At 41.7% G+C, this 22,013-nt stretch overlaps 1 protein-coding gene across 1 annotated transcript in view; it reads left to right on the forward strand.

Annotated features, from left to right (window-relative positions):
- Tbcd (tubulin folding cofactor D) overlaps positions 1-22,013 on the forward strand; it is a 167,564-nt gene that overhangs the window by 7,607 nt on the left and 137,944 nt on the right. Inside the window, exons 4-7 of the mRNA XM_006987624.4 lie at positions 998-1,099; positions 1,843-1,989; positions 2,374-2,429; positions 18,039-18,171. Coding sequence (XP_006987686.1) covers positions 998-1,099; positions 1,843-1,989; positions 2,374-2,429; positions 18,039-18,171 — 438 coding nt within the window. The remainder of the gene's footprint in view (positions 1-997; positions 1,100-1,842; positions 1,990-2,373; positions 2,430-18,038; positions 18,172-22,013) is intronic.

Consider the following 22,013-nt stretch of genomic DNA (forward strand, 5'->3'; position numbering starts at 1 on the left):
GAGTAGACAGATTTTCTTATCTAATTGCTCTAGAAGTTAGCTCCTTAAGTATTATTTCTTGGAGAGCATGGTTCTTCAGCATAAGTTGTGGGTTTTCATTTTCTTTTTGGTATGTGTTGGGTCTTGGGTCTTAATGATCTTGAGGTCCTTTAGTTAGAATAAGGAAAAAGCAGAAAAGCTTGATGGAAATAGAAGTGTTTCCTCTCCCTCTTCCCCTGGACAGGATCTCACTGTGTAGCCCTGGCTGTCATAGAACTCACTGTGTAGACCAGGCTGGCCTCGAACTCACAGAGATCCACCTGCTTCTCCCTCCTGAGTGCTGGGATTAAAGGTGTGTGCCACCACACCCAGCAATAGAAGTGCCTCATAAGCTATAGTATGGGGATGAATTTACTGGGGAGTCTTACTTAGGCTACAGCTCTGAGGAAGAAGGTCTGGGGCTGGTGATCTGCTTTTTCTGCAAGTTCTCCAGTGATGCCCATGTGCTGGCCCCAGACTTAGAGATGTGGGAGTGACTTGGAGTCATTTCTGTGTGAAGTTTGTGAGTCTCGGGGGAATATGTCCTAGCATTTTTACTGTATAGCAGGGTGAGGCATTTGGCTGTTGAGATAATGCTGCATGTTCTATAGAAGTGTTGGTGGGGCCATTTGAAGTGCATAGGGGCTTCGTTTTCATAAATGTCAGGGATTAATCTCTGAACAGGATAGAAGCAGAAGTTTTTAGTTTGTAACGTACTTATATTGCTGATGCACACAGTATGATTTGTTAGCCATATTGGGACAGAACATATTTAATGAATAAATAAAAATAAAGATAGCTTTCTTGTCTCTTTGGTCTTGCTGAGTTGTGTCACTGCAGTGTGACAGAATCTCCTCAGTCATTGGGGGACATAGACAGTGGTTTTTGATGAAAGTATCAAGATAACTTTGCTGCTCTTTTGTTTTCTATTATATAGTATAGTCTGTATTATTTATATTCTAATGTCTTTATTTGGCAGGTTCGCGGATATAAAGTATTTCTGCGTCTATTTCCTCATGAAGTAGCTGATGTTCAGCCTGTGTTAGATATGTTCACAGGTCAGAATCCTAAAGACCATGAGGTGAGTCCTTTCCAAGCCCTCCCTGCTGCTCCAGTGTCACTGGCAGCTCTTGTTTTCCAACTTTCTTTGGTTTTTATTTTAGACTGCTTTAAAAAAATTCCTTCTGATTCTTCTTTAGCTTCTACACATGTTGGCTTTAAGTTGTTCTCTTTTAGAACATGTCCTCTGAAAAGCAAAGAGTATGCTTTTTAACTCAGTGTGACTGTGCCAAGTCTTTAAGACCACCATAGATAGGTCCATGGTGCTCTAGGAAGACTTAAAGGCACAGCACAGAGTTGTGCTTATAGTGAGTGTGGAGTTGATGGTGTCTACGGGCCTGTGGTAGGCATTGGGTTGGTGGGAAGGCCAATATAATGGTCAGTGGAATGTGGTTGGATTTTGTTCTCTCTCTCTTTAATTATTATTTGGCATTATTATAGGTTCTTGTTATGTAGTCCAGACTAACCTAGAACTTACTATGTGGTATGGGCTGGCTTTGAATTTGAGATCCTCATGACTGAGCCTTCTGAATGGAGGTGGAATGCCTGGTGGCTTTTTCTTTTTCTTTTTTTTTTTTTTTTTGAGATCAGGTCTTACTATGTAGCCCTGGCTGGCCTGGAACTTATGTGAATCAGGCCGACCTGGAACTCAGAGCAATCCACCTTCCTTGCCTTCCGAGTGCTGGGATTCAGGGTGTGCACCATCATACCCAGAAGCTTTGTCTTCTATACTGGAATCATTCTGACTGTGATTTAATTCCTTAGACATGGGAAACACGCTACATGCTTTTATTGTGGCTCTCTGTGACCTGCTTGATCCCTTTTGATTTTTCACGCCTTGATGGGAACCTCCCTACTCAACCTGGAGAAACACGAATACCCATAATGGACCGTATTCTGCAAATAGCAGAGGTAACTATGATCATATAGACCTTTAACAGTTAAGTGTGCACTTGTTCGTGTGTAGTTGTCTTGAAATGAGTTTAGTTAGATAAACTTTTGGTGTATTTATTTACATTTGCTTGACTGACATCTGCTATCAGTGATATCTTGGCTTACTATGAAATTGTGATAAGTTATGTAGAGATTAGATAAATTACTTTAGCAAATCTCATTTCTTTATAGATAATACAAATATTTGTTAAACATAATGGTGATATTATAAAGGGCTTTAGGGGCAATTGTTAGGGAAACTTCATTTTACATATAATTTTGAATATTGTATAAATACTACGTAATTGTAGGAAATCTAGAAAATAAAAGAATACTAAATTGAAATTTGTCAAATTCTTGCAGTCCTATTTGGTGGTCAGCGACAAGGCACGAGATGCAGCGGCTGTGCTTGTATCCAAGTAAGTCTTGTCAGCTGTGCAGGGCTGTTGTGCCTGGTAAATTCTAAGCCTGTCTGTCTCATACACTGTTACATGCTTTGTGTGTGTCTATTCTCAGATGAAGTCTCTTCCAGGTTTTTATACTGCATAGATCCTGTTGCCTTCTCTGAGGGAACAGGCAGCTCTGGTTGGTCATAGAAGACATCTGAATGAGAAGTGACCACCCTTTGTGCTGCTTTGGGCTTATGGAGTTGACTGGCACTAGTTTGTGTCACTCACAGGGGTCACCTGGTACCAGTTTAGGGCTGGTAGGATTCCTTAATATGAGTTTATGATTTGTTGGGCTGCCTGGTGCTGGTTTGGGACTCAGAGGGATACTTTATAGGCCTTTGAAGAGAAATATACTTAGTACAAGCGCAACTGGGATTCCTTTCTGTATTGTGGTGCTCCCCCTAGGTGGCAGCAGCTGTGAGCTTTTTAGAGTCATCTCAGGAGCAGTTTATGTTGGGATTTGTAAAGATCATGGACACACATGGGTATGGTTTGGGAATGAAATCCTCAGACAGGGTTATAGTGTAGTTCACTGGGTAAAACCTTGGGTTCTGACAAAAAACAAAAATACAAAAACAAAAAAGAAAACAAAACCCCTTGCAAATGTCCTGTGTAGCTAAAAATGCAAGTAGGAGATGGTTTCTCTGATGAGCTAAGATGATCAACACAACCTGCTTGGGTTGTCTCAGACATACATGCCAGTCTGAGAGAACTTGTTTTGTGAAATTTGAGAATGTTAGGATTTTTTTTAAACATATTATTCTTGGGGCTGGTGAGATGGCTCAGTGGTTAGGAGCACTGGCTGTTCTTCCAGAGGATTTGAGTTCAATTCCCAGCACCCACATGGTGGCTCACAGTTGTGTGTAACTCCAGTTCCAGAGGACTTGACACCCTCACACAGACATACATGCAGGCAAAACACCATAAAAAAGAAATAAAAATTAAAAAACATTAAAAAATACTGTTCTTGGAGAATTTCATATAATAGATTTTGATCATATTTATTCCCTACTCTTCTTCCTAACTTTTCTCAGATTCATCTATTCCTACTGTTCTGTGACACTGTTCCTGGGAAGACCTGAACAAGTGTCTACTCAGCTTCAGATAGGAAATTTATAATGACAGATCAAATATGAATGCCACCAATGTGCAGCTTGGTTAGCTAGTGAGTTTCATTGTGATTATTTACAGGCGTATGGGTGAAGGGTTACTTACAGGAACAGAAACAACTCAAGACAGCTTCATCACCAAAGCCCACTCCAGCATAATTGACAGCTCAGGAAACTTGGAGCACATTGAATAAAATCTGTAGGCAGTTCAACAAGTTGGAAACTGTCTTTTCCAGGTAGCTCAGCTTATCTGAGCTTTTCCAGGTAGTTCTCCTGGTCTCTGCTTCTCCCAGGCAGTTTGCTTGTCTAAGAATGTCTGTCAGTAGTCCTTGCTGCTTATATATGCTTGGAGAGGGAGGGCCTAAATGAATCTAGTGAGTTTCAGGACTTACTGAGCTTAAGGAGCGTGATACAGGATGGAGTATTCACCTTTCTTTAGAACATCTTGTTTTTCTTCCTTTTTAACATTCTGTGCCCCCCCTTTTTTTTTTGTTTTAGATTTAACTTTTTTTTAAAAAAGGTTTATTTTATGTGTATAGATGTTTTGCATGCATCTGTGTCTTTGTACTGTGTGTGCATTGCTTGTGGAGGTCAGAAGAAGGTGTTGAATTCTATGAAATTAAAATTACATATGGTTGTGATCCCCCATGTATGTGGGTTCTGGGAATGGAATCGTAGGTTCTTTGAAGAGCAGCCAGTGCCCTTAACCTCTGAGCTGTCTCTCCAGCCCCAACATCCTGTGTCTTGAGATATATGGTTTTATCTGGGAGGAAATTGATATACAAAACCTACCCTCCCACACTTGGTATCCTTTTTTTAAAAACTAACACCAAAATTCCCCAATGTTACCTGAATATTCATGGGAATGGGATAGTCCACTGGAGCGTGGTTAGCCTTCCAGGGTCCATACCCTTAAAGAGGACTGATTTTTTTCCTCTCCTAGAAGCAATCAACTGTCTATAGCTCCTCAGTTAGATGTTGGTACTCATGAGCCCCTTCCCGCTTCATGGTATCATGTTGACGGGCTTGATTTGTGCAGGTTGTGTGCAGCAGCTAAATAGTTACTGTGAGTTCATGAGAGCAGTGGTCCTGTCGTGTCTAGAAAACACATGGGTGTGAGTGAGTTTGTGGTGTGTGTGTGATACAGATATTCCATCTGTGACTGAGCACTCCATTGACACTTATTTTCTTTACTTTGATCAGTTGTGAGTTTCTGTATTAACCATCATCTACTGCACAAAGAAACTTCTCTGGTAAGGTCTGAGAGCTGTGCTAATCTATGGGTAGAGAGAGATGAGTTTAGAGGACAGTTTGATAATACGTACATTTAGCAGGATAATAGTTGGTTCATCCTGGGTCCTGTGAACTCCCAGGAGTTCTTGGCTAAATTTACAGTACCAGGCATATGGTACTCTTGTGGATTGGGCCTTAAATCCGATTAGAAAGCAGTTGATTGTACTAATTCACGTCACTATTGTACCTCTGGGCATATCTTGCTATTCTATCAGTGTTATAGTTTACAGGGTTCAAGGCTGGGTAAGATTGTTGGTGACTCTCCCACCAATCCACTGCCACCTACATAGTAACTTCTAGTACTATAGAAGCTAGCCAGCAGTGAAGAAACTTTCTGGTCAATACCATCTTAATTTCTTCATGTCTTTTGACCATTGTGTGTGGTGTCTTCAACAATAGGGTCTTACCATGAAAGTTTTGGTGGGCAACCAAGACCAATGAAAATGGCCTGTATTGTTTTTAGGGTCTCTGGGATACCTCTGACCAACAACTCAAGGGGAGGTATCCCATACTTGGTATTGGGTTGTCCAGGAACTTGCTGTGTAGACCAGGCTGGCCTTAAACTCAGAGATCTGGCTCCCTCTAAATCAGTGGTTGGGTGTTGAATGACCCTTATATAGGGATTGCATATCAGATGTCCTGAATATCAGATATTTACATTATAATTCACAACCAAAAGTACAGTTATGAAGTAGCAATGAAAACAATTTTATGGTTGGAGTTACCACAACATAAGGAACTGTATTAAAGGGTCGCAGTGTTAGGAAGGTTTAGAACTATTGCTGTAAGTGCTGTTTAAAGGCATATGTACCACACCTGACAGTTGGTACTGGGATTTTTATTTAGCAACATATGACTTCTGGGAGATGTTAGGATTCCTAATGATGTGTATTTTAAATATGTTTATGGTTACATAAGTTAGAAATTTCAGCATTTTTCCTCCTGAATTGGTGAAAGCTGAAAGTTGGTTGTAAGGTCTTGTCGTTTTGACTAGATAATGGTTGGCACCTCAAATGCTGTTCACCTCTGTAAAGTGGGAAGAGACTTTTTTTTTGGCAGTTGACAACCTTGGATGTCATCTTAGAAAGCTTGACCCAGTAATGAGGTATGGATCCGAGAAGGCAAGAGCGGGGAGGAACACTTTAGTCCCTTGGAACTGGCAAGGCCTCTTTTGTTTTGTTTTGTTTTTGAGACAGTCTTACTGTGTAGCTCTGGCTATCTTGGAACTCATTATGTAGAATCAGGCTGAGATTAAAGGTATGTGCCACTGTGCCCAGCTAAGGCCTCTTTCTTAGGGCCTCCTCACATGGGAGGGAAAATCTCCCAACGGCTACTTTCTCCTTTATCAAGATCTGAAAAGATGACAACTTTATAAAAATGTTACTTACCTCTTATTGCTGTGGAAAAATACCTGAGAAAAGTCGGAGGAGGAAAAGGCTATTTCGGCTCATGGTTTATGGTCTTTAGTCCATGGTAAGCCGTTTTAGGCATTGATCTACCTCTGTGGTGTAGGAAAAGACACTTTGGGCTTGTGCTGTGTCAGAACATAGCAGAGAGGATAGAACAGAGTTGCTGACCACATGGTATCTGGGTAGTAGAGAGAGATGGACATACAGACAGACCCATCAGGGATAAATACAGCTCTCTCAGGGAATATCCTAAATGATGTATTTCCTCCAACTAGGCCAGCATGTACTATCAATAAAACCATCAAATTATGAACCCATTAGTGAATTAGTCTCTGTTGAGTTTAGAGCCTTCATAATCTAGACAATCTGAAAAGCCCCATCAGCCAACAAGCAGCTTTGAATTATCTTGCAGGATATTTAGGATTCAAACCATAACAAAAGGAATTCATACAGTTTGAAGACTGTAACCCTATCTCCTTTCTTGCTCTGGGAGGTATCGCTTGTATTCTGGTGCATGTCTGGTGACCATATGTTCTGCTTGGCTGAGTTGCTGTACTGTAGCTAGAGTTTTCCTGCCTTGCCCACAGTCAGGACAAATCTTTGTCACCCGCCAGTCCCACAGCTGCTCAGACCCAACCAAGTAAACACAGAGACTTATAATGCTTACAAACTGTATGGCCATGGCAGGCTTCTTGCCAACTGTTCTTATATTTTAAATTAATCCATTTCCATAAATCTGTACCTTGCTCGTGGCTTACCGGCATCCTCACATGCTCCTTGTCATGGCAGTGGCTGGCAGTGTCTCCCTCCTTAGCCTTCCACTTCCCAGAATTCTCTCAATTCTCTTCTCTGTTAGTCCCGCCTATACTTCCTGCCTGGCCACTGGCCAATCAGTGTTTTATTTATTGACCAATCAGAGCAATTTGACATACAGACCCTTCCACAGCACTGTACCCCTGAGTGCTCCTGGAATCTATCTTTTCCTAACATAGATGTGACTGTATAATTATTGCTGGATATGCAGATGGCCTTCTTCCTGTTTGGTTACCAAGATTAACATGGCCATTCCTGAATAAGTGACGTGAGGTTATTATTTTTTTTTTTAGGGGTTTGAAATATAGTCACTGCAAAAGTTAAGTAAAATGAAATTTCCCTTTTTAGTATTTGCCAGCTGGATGAGACTTTGCAAATGTTTGTTAACTTTGTTAAATGAAAACTATTGTCTGTTTAAAGATAAAAAAATACACTTAATAAAAATATTACGTTTGTTTACTCCGTGTGTGTGTGTGTGTGTGTGTGTGTGTGTGTGTGTGTACTTTTATCTACTGAGCCATTTCACCAGCCTTATTGTCTACCCTGTATTCACTGCTTGTTCTTATTACTAAACATACTGATGGTGGTAGATTTATGCCAAGCTTTACTCCATGGAGTATCTGTGGGCCACAGACGGTAAAACTCAAAACTTTTTGTTCACTTCTTGGGATCCTACAGGAAAAGCCACAGCCTGGAGCATCAGAACCTCAGTGCCATTTAGTGCTGATGTGAACAGAATGACTGTTTCATTTGGTGTAGCTGGTACCCACCTGGGAGAGGCTATTGCCAGATCTGTGCACTGCATGTGTAGTGCAGCCACTGGCCTGAGCTGTGTGAGTACCCAGGGTGTTTGAGTAGACTGGCATGGTCATTGGGAATGGCCCCAGAGGTACTCCGTCAATTTGTTTACTTGGTTCTGAGTCACCTGTATTCCATAGTCATCTTTTTGGTGGGGTAAAGTGTAGCAGTAAGTTTTTTCTGGCCTCGCCCGGGGCTTCGTGGTCCCACCCGGCTTGCAGTCCCTCAGCTGCTTATAAAATAATTATTCAGAGGCTTAATATTAATTACCAATTGCATGGCCTATGGCAGGCTTCTTGCTAGCTAGTTCTTATATCTTAATCCATTTCTACTAATCTGTGAGTTGCCATGTGACCGTGGCTTATCGGTACTTCCACATCCTGCTACTCCTGGCGGCAGCGGCTCTGTCTCCCTCTCTGCCTTTCTTCTTCCCATATATCTGCCTGGATTTCCCTCCTGCCTCTAAGCTGCCTTGCCATAGGCCAATGCAGCTTTATTTATCAACCAGTCAGGGCAACATATATTCAGTGTACAGAAAGACATCCCACAGCAGTAAAGAGTGGCCCTGTGCACAGTATGCTGTTCTTTGTTAGAATGCTGTCTGCCCTGTTACACTAATTACCAGCAGCATTTTGTGCTCTTCTCTGGCTTGGGAACCACACCTGCTGAACTTTGAGGACAGAGCTTCCTGTAACCTTTGTTTTTAAGTTTTTTTTTTTTTTTTTTTTTGGTAGGTTTCTCTGTAGCTTTGGAGTGCTAGGATTAAAAGCATGTGCCACCACTGCCCGGCTGTTTCCAAGTTTTTGAGACAGAATTCTATTCATTAGCCAAGACTGGCCTAGGGCTTACTATGAGGTCCAGGTTGGTTTCAGATATACTTATCTTCTTGCCTCAGTCTCCTAATTGCTGGAATTACAAGTGTGAGCTACCATGCTTGACTTTTCCTGTAACTTTTTGTTTTTTCCTAACTATTATTTTACTTTTAAAGTTTATTTTTACTTTTATTTAAAAAACTTATTTATTATTTGGAATTTTTATACATGAACACAATGCATTTATTTAGATGCTATCTATCATGCCCTTATTCCCACTTCCAGCTTCTCTGGGAAACACCCCCATTGCCTAACCAGTTCTCTTCCCAGCTCCATGTCTTTTTTGTTGTTTATTGTTCCTAACCTATTGGTCTATGGTTATAAGGCTAAGTATTTCAAAGGCAGCTTGATTTCTGTGTTCCTTCAGCAAATAATATTAGTAGGGTTTATGATCTTCCCAGCCATGAGTTATTGACGAGGTAATTAGTACCAGACATGAGTTCCTTCTTGTGGAGTGGGCCTTAAATTCATTTAGAAAGCTGTTGCTTATGCCTGTAATATTCATGCCACCTTTGTATCAATGGGTCTATCTTGCCAGGCCAATCATTACTATAGCTTACAGGATTCACATCTGGGTCAGACTGTTGATGGCTTTTCTTCCTCAGTAGCCTGTAAAACACCTTTTGACACCATGAAAGTCAGCCAGCAAGGAGGAAACTTCCAGGTCAGTACAGTTTGATTTTTCTATGTCCTGTGATTAAAGTGTGTGTCTTGAGCAATCAAGTCTTACTATCAAGTTCTAATGAGTATCTAAAGCAGTGGCAGTAGCCTGTATTGTTTGGTGGGGGTCTCTGGGATCCCTCTTCTAACTCTTTATTTCATTATGTTGTTACAAAGCTATTTAGACAGTAACATACAGAAACATAATGAAACTCTGTTAAAGAAAGATAAGGGAGCTAGGCATGGTGACTCATGATTTAATCCCAGCACTCAGTAGGTAGACAGATCTCTGTGAGTTCAAAGCCAGCCTGGTCCATACAGTGAGTTCTAGGCTAACTAGAGCTACACTTTTAAACTCCATCTTCAAAACAAAACAAAACAAAACAACAACAAAAAAATGAAAGATGAGGATAGAACTTTACTCTTTAAGATTTTTTGATAAATTATATATATGTGTGTGTGTGTGTGTATATATATATATATATAATTTTTTTATGTATATGGGTGTTTTGCCTGCATGTATGTCTGTGCACCATGTGCATGCAGTACCATTGGAGGTCAGAAAAATACACTGGATCCCCTGGGACTGTAGTTACTATGGTTGTTTGCCACTATGTGGTCACTGGAAATTGAATCCAGGTCCTCTGGAAGAACAGCCAGTGCTCTTAATCACTGAGCTAACTCTTCAACTCCCAGCTTTACTCTTGATGGCATCAGCTTGAAAAAGTAGCTACTGTTTTCTGCTTATATATGCAAGGAATACTGGACATGATGGCACTGTAGTATTCGTACTTGAGAGGGTGAAGCAGGACAATCACATGAGCTTTGGAGGCCATCATAGACTATATAATGATGCTCTCTCTAAAGAAAAAAAAAGTACCAAATAAAAAGATAAAGCAAGGCATATTTCATGAAGAAAAATAAATTTGGAACAGAAAAATTAGAAAAATCCTATATATGAATTCTAGTGACATACTATATTTTTGTCTTTTTCAGTGCTATTATCATCATCATCATCATCATTAGGGTTTTTGAGACAGGGTTTCTCTGTGTAATAGCTCTGGGTATCCTGGAACTTAGTTTGTAGACCAGGCTGGCCTTGAACTCCCAGAGATCCTGGGGATTAAAGGCGTGTGCCACTGCCTGGCTTTCAGTGGTATTATTAAATTGAACACATGTATCGCAGTCTCACAAGGTAGCCTCTACTTTTCTGTTGTTTTTTTGTAGCCACGTGCTGTGGGATGTTCTGTATGTTAAATGTGTTGCTCTGATTGGTTAATAAATAAAACACTGATTAGCCAGCAGCCAGGCAGGAAGTATAGGCGGGACAAGGAGAGAGGGGAATTCGGGGAAGTGGGAGGTTGAGGTAGAGAAGACGCTGCCAGCCGCCACCATGACAAGCAGTGTAGAGCCTCTCTTGGGCCTTGGATGTGCCAGATAGCCTGGAAAATAGCCTGCTTTGAGCTGGACGGAGTATGTCTTGTTCATTTAAAACATTTAGTTGGTATCTGTATTAGTTACATTGCATTGCTGTGACTAAAATATTTTACAAGAAACCTCATTGCGAGCAAGATACTAAGTAGCTCATTTCATTGTGGTGGGAACATATATTGGGAAGATTGTTTATATGTAGTGTACCAGGAAGCAGAGATCATCCTGAACTAGAGTCCAGAGTATAACGTTTAAAGGCCTGTTCTTTCTTCTTAGTGACCTGTTTCTGTGAGCTAGGCCCCCTAAACGCTCTACAGCACCTTTCCCCAATAGTTCCATCAGCTTTGGAAAAAGCATTCAAAATGTCAGCGTGCGGGGGACATTTCATATTCAAACCATAAAAATAACCAGTCGCTTATAATCCCCACTGTCTCTTACTTTAAGTATCACACTCTCTGTAACATGACCTTTTTTCTTTGTACTTGTGAGATTCTTGGCATTGTTTGTTTAACATTAACATGAACAGTGTCTGTGGATGGATTTCTCAGGCGATTATTGGCCTTTGCTTTTGTACTAAAGTTTTTTTCTTCTACTTCCATTTCTCCCTCCCCATTTCTCCTCTTCTTCCAGTCTTTGGAATCTTTTCATTCCCCACTGTTTTTTTTTGAGACAAGGTTTCTCTGTGTAGTTTTGGTGCCTGTCCTGGATCTCCCTCTGTAGATCAGGCTGGCCTTGAACTCACAGAGATCCACCTGGCTCTGCTGGGATTAAAGGTGTGCACCACCACTGGCCCAGCCTGTTTTTGTTTCTTGTTCCTTTAGAATCTTCTTCTTTAGCCCAGCCTGGACTTGACCTTGCAAGGTAGTTTAGTCTAGTCCTAAACTTAGGATGATCCTGGCCCACCTCCTCTATGCTAGGATGCACAGATATTTGCCACCATGCTCAGCTGAACTTTTTTTGCTTATTTTTATTTTATTTGTATGGATATTTTACCTGCATGTGTGTCTGCACCATGTATGTGCATGATGCCCATGGAGGCCAGAAGAAGCATCAGATCCTCTGAAACTGGAGTTACAGATAGTTGTGAGCTGCCCTGTGGGTGCTGGGACTCGAACCTCAGGTCCTCAGGAAGAGCAGCCACTGTTCTTAACCATTGAGCCATCTCCCCAACTCTAAACTAAAGTTTTAAACTTTATTTTTATTCATTATGTTTATCTTTAAAATTTCCCCCTTTTGTTAAAAGTAGATTTTTTTCATACAATATATCCTGGTTACAGTTTCCCCTCTTTGTGCTTCTCCTAGTTCCTTTCCATCTACCTTCCCGTCCAGATCCATTCCCTTTCTGTCTCTAGGAGATAACAAGACATAACAAAATAAAAGATAGTAAGATAAAACAAAACCCATCACATTGAAGTTGGACCAGGCAAATCAACAGAAGGAAAAGAATCCCAAGAGCAGGCACAGGAATCAGAGACCCACTTGTTCACACACTCAGGGGTCCCATAAAAATGCTAACTTGAAAGCTGTAATATACGTGCAGAGGACCTGGTGCAGATTGTGTGGGCCCGTGCTTGCTTGCTCCAGTCTCTGAGTTCATGTGAACTTTGATTAGTTGAGTCCAGAGGGCCTTGTTCTCTTGGTGACCTCCACCCCTCTGGCTCTTACACTTTTTCCACATCCTCTTGCTTGGGGTTCCCTGAGCTCTGAGGTGATGGATTTGATGGAGACATCCCATTTAGATGTGTTCTAAGGTTTCTTTCTTGGCATAATGTCTGGCTGTGGGTCTCTGTGTTTGTTCCCAATCTGCTGCAGAAAGAAGCTTCTCTGATAATGGCTGACCAAGGCACTGACCAATGAGTATAGCAGAATGTCGTTAGGAGTCGTTTTTATTGTTACTTTATTTTTTTAAAGACCAGGGCTATCTAGTGTCTGGTTCTTTGTCACCCAAGCAGTGCCAGGTATGGGTTCCATCTTGTGGAATGGGCCTTAAGTCAAATCAGACATTGGTTGGTCTCTCACAAGCCCTAGCATATTTTGCAGACAGAACAGATTGTTGATCAAAGGTTTTATTGCTGGGTTGGTGTTTATGTGTCTCTTTTGGTAACCTGCAGAGTACCTACCCATACCATAGGTATAGAATAAAGGAGTGAAGGTTCTGTGTGGGCACCAGCTCAACCACTCCATGTTCAATGAGTTGTGTGGATGTTGTCTTCAGCAATGGGGCCTTGCTGTCAGATTGTGGAGAACAACCCATTGTCTTGGCAACAGCCTGGGTTTTTTTGGGGATTTCATTGTGACCTCTTTGGCCAATGGTTCAATTGGATGTAACCCAGTCCTGGTACCAGAAGCTTCATTTGGTGATAAGAGATGACCAGATGGAACTGTCTCCCTCATTAGTTGGAGACGTCATTGGGATTGCTTTCATATTATTTTAGGAGGTTTCCACTACACTAGGTTTCCATAACACCACTCAAATGCCCCTCAAATTCTAGTTGTCTCTCCCCTCATTCCCTCCCTCAACTCTATCTCCCATCCTCTTCACCTGATCTTCCCATTTCCCATCCTCCTTCCCTGCCCCAGTCCACCTATAAAATCAATTCTATTTCCCCCTCCCAGGGTTATCCATGTGTCCCCCCAGTCCCTTCCTCTGTACTTAACCTCTCTGGGTCTACAGATTGTAGCTTAGTTATCATTTATTTAATGGCTAATATCCACATATAAGTGAATACATATCATATTTATCTTTTTAGGTCTGGGTTACTTCACTCAGGATGATTTTTTTTTCCTAGTTCTATCCATTTGCCTGCAAATTTCATGATGTCTTTTTTTTTTTTTTTTTTAATAGCTGGGTAATACTCCATTATGTAAATGTACCACATTCTCTTTATCCATTCTTCATTCTCTTTATCCATTCTTCTGTTGAGGGACATCTATCTTGTTTCCAGTTTCTGGCTGTTATGAATACAGCAGCAATGAACATGCATGAGCAAGTGTCCTTGTGGTGGGTTGGGTGTGATGCCCAAGATCATCACATTGATTTCCAAGTGCTGTACAAGTTTGCACTCCCACCATGAATGGATGAGTGTTCCCCTTATTCCAAATTCTCTCCAGCATGATCTGTCACTTACGTTATTGATCTTAGCATTCTGACAGGTGTAAGATGGAATCTCAAAAGTAGTTTTGATTTGTATTTCCTTGATGCCTAAGAATGTGAACATTTCTTTTAAGTGTTTCTCAGCTATTTGTGTTTCCTCTGTTGAGAATTTTCTGTTTAGCTCTGTACCCTATTTTTTAATTGGATTATTTGGTGTTTTGATACCTAGTTTTTTGAGTTCTTTATATATTTTGGATATTAGTTCTCTGTCAGATAGGGAGTTGGTAAAAATCTTTTCTCATTCTGTAGACTGCTGCTTTGTCTGAATGACAGTATCCTTTGCCTTACAGAAGCTGTTCAGTTTCATGAGGTCCCATTTATTAATTGTTGATCTTAGTGCCTGTGCTGATGGTGGTGTGTTCAGAAAATCATCTGTGCCAATGAATTGAAGGCTAAACCCCACTTTCTCTTCTATCAGATTCAGTATATCTGGTTTTATGTTGAGGTCTTTGATCCAATTGCAGTTGAGTTTTGTGTAGGGTGATAAATATGAATCTATTTGGATTCTTTTGCATGCAGCCATCCAGTTTGATCAGAACCACTTGTTGAAGATGCTGTCTTTTTTTCCAGTGTGTATTTCTGGATTCTTTATAAAAAAAAAAAAAATCAGGTGTCCTTAGGTGTGTGGATTTATGCCTAGGTCTTCAGTTTGATTCCATTGATCAACATATCTGTTTTTATGCCAATACTATGCAGTTTTTATTACTGTGGCATTGTAGTACAACTTGGAATTGGTAATGGTGAGACCTCCAGCAGTTCTTTTATTTTTCAGGATTGTTTTAGCTATCTTGGGTTTTTTGTTTTTCCATCCGAAGTTGAGAATTGTCCTTTCAAGGTCTGTGAAGAATTGCATTGGAATTATAATAGAGATTACATTGAATCTGTAGATTGCTTTTGGTAGGATGGCCATTTTTACTATGTTAAATTTTACTATGGATCCTAGTGATCCATGAGCATGGATCTTTCCATCTTCTGATATCTTCTTCAGTTTCTTCTTCAAAGACTTAAAATAAAATTTTTTTTTTTTTTTTTTTGGTTTTTCGAGACAGGGTTTCTCTGTGTAGCTTTGCGCCTTTCCTGGAGCTCACTTGGTAGCCCAGGCTGGCCTCGAACTCACAGAGATCCGCCTGGCTCTGCCTCCCGAGTGCTGGGATTAAAGGCGTGCGCCACCACGCCCGGCATAAAATTTTTATCATATATGTCTTTCATTTGCTTGGTTAGAGTTACTCCAAGATATTTTATATTACTTGAGGCTATTGAGAAAGGTGTTGTTTCCCTAATTTTTTTTTCTCAGTCTATTTGTCATTTGTATATTGGAGGGCTACTGATTTTTGTGAGTTAATCTTGTATCCAGCCACTTTACTAAAAGTGTTAATCAGCTGTAGGAGTTCCCTGGTGGAATTTTTAGGGTTAATATATACTATCATATCATCTGCAAAAAATGATACTTTGACTTCTCCTTTCCTGTTTGTTTCACTTCAGTTGTCTTACTGCTCTAGTTAATACTTCAAGTACTACATTGAAAAGGCATGGTGAGAGTTGACAACCTTGTCTTGTTCCTGGTTTTAGTGGAATTGCTTTGAATTTCTCTCCATTAATTTGATGTTGGCTATGGGCTTTTTGTAAATGGCCTTTATTATGTTTAGGTATGTCACCTTTGCTGTTTCAGTCTGAGGCTGTGTTCAAGTCAATCCAACCACTAGGATTCCTAGTTAGCTGTCTGGGTATCGCTTTGCTTTAGTTACGTAGAATTCATACGTAGGCAGTGAAAAACTTTAGTACCGGTCTTGGTATCTTTTGTGTACCTTAGCATTTGATAGCATCAAATTGCAGGAGTAAGCAGGCAGAAACAGCAGCAGGTGGTGTCCTCTAGTGTTAGGGATCTTGTGCAAGCTTCTGATAGTAGTGTCCTTAGTTCTACAAGTGTTAGAGTTTCTGAGAAGGCTAAAGATGCTAGGACCCTTAGTCTCTTGGCAGCAGCTGGTATGCAAGTATAGGTATTGGGATTCCTAAGTGCTGGGTAATGTTCAGTGTTACAGCTCCATGGCCTGGTAGTTTGAAGCCCTAGGACTTAAAGCCTTGATGGTTCTCACAAACAGCAGGGCCTGTAGTTTTTCATCTCTGGCTCTTCATAGCCTCTGTCTTGTAGTCTCAATCTCCACTGTCTCTTGTCTTCTCTCTACCTTTGCTGTTATTCTTGCTCCTACTGTGGCTGCTGTCTTCCCTGTTCAGCTGCCTTTTATAGATAGTATTGTGGCTGCTGTCAGAGTTGTTGCTGTTCTAAAGCAGCTACTCTTTGTTGATTCTAGTTTCTGCTGCTGGCAACCACCAGTTGCCAGCTCTGTTATGGCTCTACCTCTTTTGTGTGGATGCTCTGCTGCTTTTGTAGTTTGGCCTGCTGATGGCTCAACGTTGCTTTTTCTTTAGTTGTCAAAGTGGTAGTTTGTAATATAGCAAGAGACTTTACATTTTTCTAAAGTTTAAAGGTGTACTTCGCCATTGAAGTAAATCTGTGCATATGAGCCATGGCAAGATGAAGGCAGAGGACAAATACTAGACTGTGTAGGTGCTGTTTAAGGAAAAGCTTTGGTCATCTGCTATATAGATTGAGCAAGAGGACCACTGCGGTCAGACAAGAATTGGACCATGTTGTTTGGAAATAGGGAACCTAAACCCATGAACATATCCTGTGAGATGTGACCCACAGGAGGTGGGGTCTTTACCACTCATGGGATAATGAAGAGTGCCAGCTGTCCACTTATGCTTGCCTCCACATGCTTTGGGAGGGGCTGGATCATACTAACCAGTGTATGCTGAGAGAGTTTGTTACCAAGAGAGTGCATGTGGCTCTAACTGGCCCTCTAGAAGAGATGGACAGGTATAGTGACAATAAATGGTTTTAGGTCCTAGGGTACTAGAGGGTGGGTGGATGTCATAACCGGTGGTTCCAGTTCTGACTCTTCTGAACTGTGGACTTAGATAGCCCACTGACTAGTGCTTCATGTGACTCTCTAATGGGCATTGCATGTGGAATACCCCAAAGTGGACCTCTCTGTCCCCAGGACTCATAGCCTCCCTTCTCTATAGACAGTCCCACCATTCACTAGGAACTACTTTACGACTCCCTGCTGGTACCTCCATTTCCATTCTCCTACCTGAGTATCCTGGGATTGTAGTTAAGACATTCATCAGACTTGCTGCCTGGCCTGCCTGGACCCTTTGGTCCTAGTCCCTATACTTACTGCTATGCATCTTCTCTTAGCTCCTTTCCCCCCTGATGTGGAGCTTTCCCATGTGGCTGGTGTCCTTCCTTGTTCAACTGTCCTTTGCAAGTACCCTTGAGGTCGTCTGTGAGGCTTCTTTGGGGAGGTAGCACCTTCTGTTACCCTGTCTGCAATTTGTTTTCTAGTTTCTTTCTTCTGGTGTTACACTTCTGCATTGCATTCTCTTTTGGCGTCAGCCCTGAGAGGGCAGAACTTTGCTTGTTTTTTTCCATTATAGGATCTGTATAGTCACTGAGCCAGAGGTCTGGTCTCACATTGTCAGTTGGATGTTGGGTGGAAGGAAACAGGTATATGCAGCATGAGGTGGGAGTTGTATGACTCCATAGAGTTGTGTAGAGAAGTTCTAGGGTTGGGGTTGGCTATTGGACTAGGTTGTTGAGGATGTATCCTGAGGTTAAGGGATATACTTGGAAGGAGTTGGAGCTGAGAAGTAGGAAGATGTTCCCTGGCTGTGGTGGAGATAAAGGTGTCCATTGATTTGTGAAGCTGCTGGATGAGTTGGGGCCCAGGAGGGAAGGGAGAAGGGTGGTGAGGCCTGTGAATAACTTTATGAGAGTTCCTGATGGGGAATCAGCTGCTGGACCATGATGGCCAGGGGCTTGGTTTCCTGGAGAGAGTGTTATGTATGTGGGCAGCTGACTTGCTTAGGGATATAAGGTGACTGGGAGGGAATGTGTGTGGTGGTTGGTGGGATGTGGGTGAGTTTTCAATACTGGAGTCTTGTTGAGCGTCTCCTGTGTTTGTATCCCTCTGCAGGTTCATCATACGTCCTGATGTCAAGCAGAGAAAGATGGCCAGCTTTCTGGACTGGAGCCTGTGTACCTTGGCCCACTCTTCCTTCCAGACCATTGAGGGTGTCATTGCCATGGATGGGATGTTGCAGGCCCTAGTAAGCACCAGGGACAGCTTGTGGATCTGTGGGACTGTAGGAATTGGCACTGTTTCCAAACTGTTTGTTCCATTCACTCTGTTTTCCACTGACTGGAACATGGTGGGATTTATTTGCCTCACAGAACTGTTTGATTTTCTGCTGCTGTGTCCTTAGTGTATGAGGCTGGCCTGGAGTGGTGGCTCACAGGCGAAAGCTGGCAAAGTGTGCATCACCACTAGGGGGCAGTGGTGCCTGCAGAACTGCAGCCGGGTCCAGCCGGGTCCTTAGGGGTTTTGTTTAGTTTGGTTGTAAAGCAGTTAGTGAAGCTAGCCCTAGTGAAAGAGGCAGAGAGCTTGAAATAGGATTCTGTTTGGATTAGTGGGCTACAAAGTTTCTGGTATCTAAGTTTAAATACAGACTCTGGGACCTATCTAGAGAAGCCCATTGTGCCCAACCTACCTATTGCTGGTCTTCTCTGCTTGTCTGTTGTATGGCTTTGTAGTACTGACAAGAAGAAAAGCTCCAGTGTGAAATCACAGAGAGGGTATGACCTTGTAAACAAGGCTAGGAAGTTCCTGGAGCAGTATTTGGGAGGTCACAGATGGACTCCTAAGTCTTTGTTTGGTGTGATGTTCAGTGTTGAGAAGGTCATGATGCCTCTGTTTTTAGGGTTAATGTTACAAGATCACAGAGGCTTTCTGAGGCCATGGTATTGAGAGTCAGCATTCAGGAGGGGGACATGGATAACCTTATAAAGCCATGGTCTCTAGGGTTTGGTATTCTGGAGGGTTGCATATGACCTTCTGTGATTGTAGGCTCCAGGGTCAGAAACATCTTCTTGATTTTCTTTGATTACACTGGGTGAGATATGAGAGTAGTTTTTGTCCTTGGAGGCAAAGGAAACTGTCAGGTCACTCAGAAGCAGGATCCTTTGGAAAAGTTTGAAGGCAACCAGTCATACTGGCATCTTGGGTTTGGCTGTCTGCACACCTTTATAGGTCCTGGATCAGTGACCCTGGGAAGGGGACGTGGGACTGAGGATAAGAAGGTGAATAGAGACTCTCTGGACCCACTCCATTTGCTTCTGCAGTTGTGTGTGCATCCTGGTTGTGGGAAATGAGAAATGTTTGGTCTCTCTTTACTTTGAGTTGTATTGCTAGTGCCTACAGATGTCTGCCATTCAAAACACGTAGGAAGGAAACATGGGGAAATAAGATGTTTTATATTCCTGTGCTTCTACTTTGCTATGTTACAACAGTTTAAAATCAAGACATGATTTGCTTGCTATGAAGACTGTCTGTCCCTTCAGTTGGGTAGTTGCTTCATTTTGTTATGTCCACAAAGTTGTGTGGTTTCCACTGTCTCCCTTCAGTATGTCAGTCCACATACCACACAATACTCCATAGTACGGGTGGCCACTGACCGGCCTGTCTGAGGAGGAGCCTTCTGTGAACATGTGCATATCTAGACTCATGTAGGATAGGCTTCTTTCACTGAGCACAGTGTCCTTAAGGTCTGTCCACTGGGGCATGTGTCAGTTCGTCATTCCCTCACTCCTTTTTTGTGGGACTATTGTGATTAATGCTGTTGGGAATATAAGAGGTTTTTTTTTTTTTCACTTTTTAAATTTTATTTTTCTGTTTTTTAATTTATGTTTATAGTTCTCTTAGGTATGTAGCAGTAATTTTTTTCTTTTTCTTTCTTTCTTTTTTTTTTTTTTTTGAAACAGGGTTTCTCTGTAGTTTTTGGTGCCTGTCCTAGATCTCGCTCTGTAGACTAGGCTGGCCTTGAACTCACAGAGATCCGCCTGCCTCTGCCTCCTAAGTGCTGGGATTAAAAGGATGCTCCACCACTGCCTGGCTGCAGTAATTTTTTCTAATGTGTATGATAATAGATTTTTAACTCAGCAGATAGTGTTTTATTTAGCTCATAGTGTTTTTTCTTTCTCTTTCTCGGGTAGTGCTGGGCTGTCAAGCTGAAACCCTTAAACGTGCTAGGCAAGCACTGAACCATTTAGCTTTACAGCCCCTAATAGTTGTTTTTTTTTTTTTAAACATTGTATTTTGTTTTTTAAGTCTTTTTTAAAAATCATGGTTGTGGGGCTTAAGAGATGGCTCACTTGCTGCCTTTCCACAGGACCCTGGTGGTTCAATTCCCAGTACCCATGTTGGGAGGTACACAAGTCCCTGTAACTAGTTCCAGGAGATCTGACGCCATCTTTTGGCTTCTGTGAGCAATTATACACATGTGTGCATACACACATAGATGCACACACATACACCTATAAATGGAAGTAAAAATAAGTCTTTAGAAAAATTATGGTTTGACTTCACATGTCAGTTATAGTGTGCACATACATACACGTGTACATTTTACAAAATAAATGTTTTGCGTTTTTTTTTTTTAATGATGGTTGTCTGTTTTGTCATATTGATGGAATATGAGGTTCTGCTTGTGGCAGACATCTTTGGGATTTGCAAGTACAGATGTACAGCCCACACCTGGGGAGGCTTTTGTTCCAGCTTTGTGGAGAGGTGACTAAAGGAGGCTTTATTGTGATTTTCGTTTTGACTGCAGTAGCAGAGGTTGGTACAAGCAGTGACTTACCCTGAAGGATAGTGTGAGAAAGGAAGAGGGAAGGATGGGCAGAGGTTACAGCTGTGTGCCCACCATGCTGTTGATTTATAAATCATGGTAGGTATTATACATTTGTGTTTTAGGTAACTGGTGAAGAGGTAGACAGAAATGGTTAATTTGAAAGGTTTAGGTGTAAGTAGGTTCTTGATATTTTGGTGTTAATGTTTAAAAAAAATGGTATTTTTACATTTATTTGCTGTATGAATGTGCCACAGTGCATTTGTGGTGACTCAAGTGCTTTTAGTTGTTGAGCCATCTTTTGAGCCCAGCAACCATAAAAATAATAATAAAAAAAGACTTCAGAATAACTGTTCTCTGTCCACCATGTGTTTCCAGGGTTTGAACTTAGTCTTCAGGTTTGATGACCAACTGAGCCATCTCTCTGCCTCTCTGTTCTACCTGACATCTCTCCCCCCACTCCTCCCCGCCCAGTTTTAATTTTTGTTTTGTTTTGTTTTTGTTTTTGGAAACAGGGTTTCTCTGTGTAGCCCTGGCTGTCCTAGAACTTTCTCTGTAGACTAGACTGTCCTCAGATTTTGAGATCCATCTGCCTCCGCTTCCTGAGTGCTGGATTAAAGGTATGCGCCATTACCAGCTAATTTTTGAGACAGGGTTTCTTTGTGTAGCCCTGACTGTCCTGAACTCCTCTGTAGACTAGGCTGGGCTCAAACTCAGATACATTCACTTCTTCCTCCTGAGTGATGGGATTAAAGGCCCGTACCACCATACCTCTGCTTCCTACACTTTTTAAAAATGAGGCATGTCTTACTATATAACTCTGGCTTGCCTGGAATTTGTAGACCAGGCTGGCTTTGAACTTGTGTTGATACTCCTGCCTCTTCCTCCTGAGTGCCAGGATTCCAGGTATATGCCAGTACCTCTGGCTTGGCATGAGTCTTGCAGGAAATTTTTAGATGAAGAGAATACAAGAAGATATGACAAAATGTAGCTAGAGCCTGTTAAACCATGGTGGAGCTTGAGGAAGGGCCTTGGACCTATCTAGCATGTGTATGTGGCACTTGGGAGGGCGGGCATGATTAATCTCAAGGGATTGATTTTTAGATTGGTTTTGTTCAGCTGTTTGCATTCTTTCTAGAATTAGATGAGAAGGACTTTGCTTTACAGCTCAGGTTAGCTTCGGTCTTGTAAATACAAGAGTTGCGTGTGTATCACTGTATCTAGCTAGCAATATGCATTTTTGAGGGGCTTTAGGGTCTGCAGCT

This window comes from Peromyscus maniculatus, chromosome 8 (genome assembly GCF_049852395.1).
Source record: "Peromyscus maniculatus bairdii isolate BWxNUB_F1_BW_parent chromosome 8, HU_Pman_BW_mat_3.1, whole genome shotgun sequence".
Lineage (NCBI taxonomy): Eukaryota > Metazoa > Chordata > Mammalia > Rodentia > Cricetidae > Peromyscus > Peromyscus maniculatus.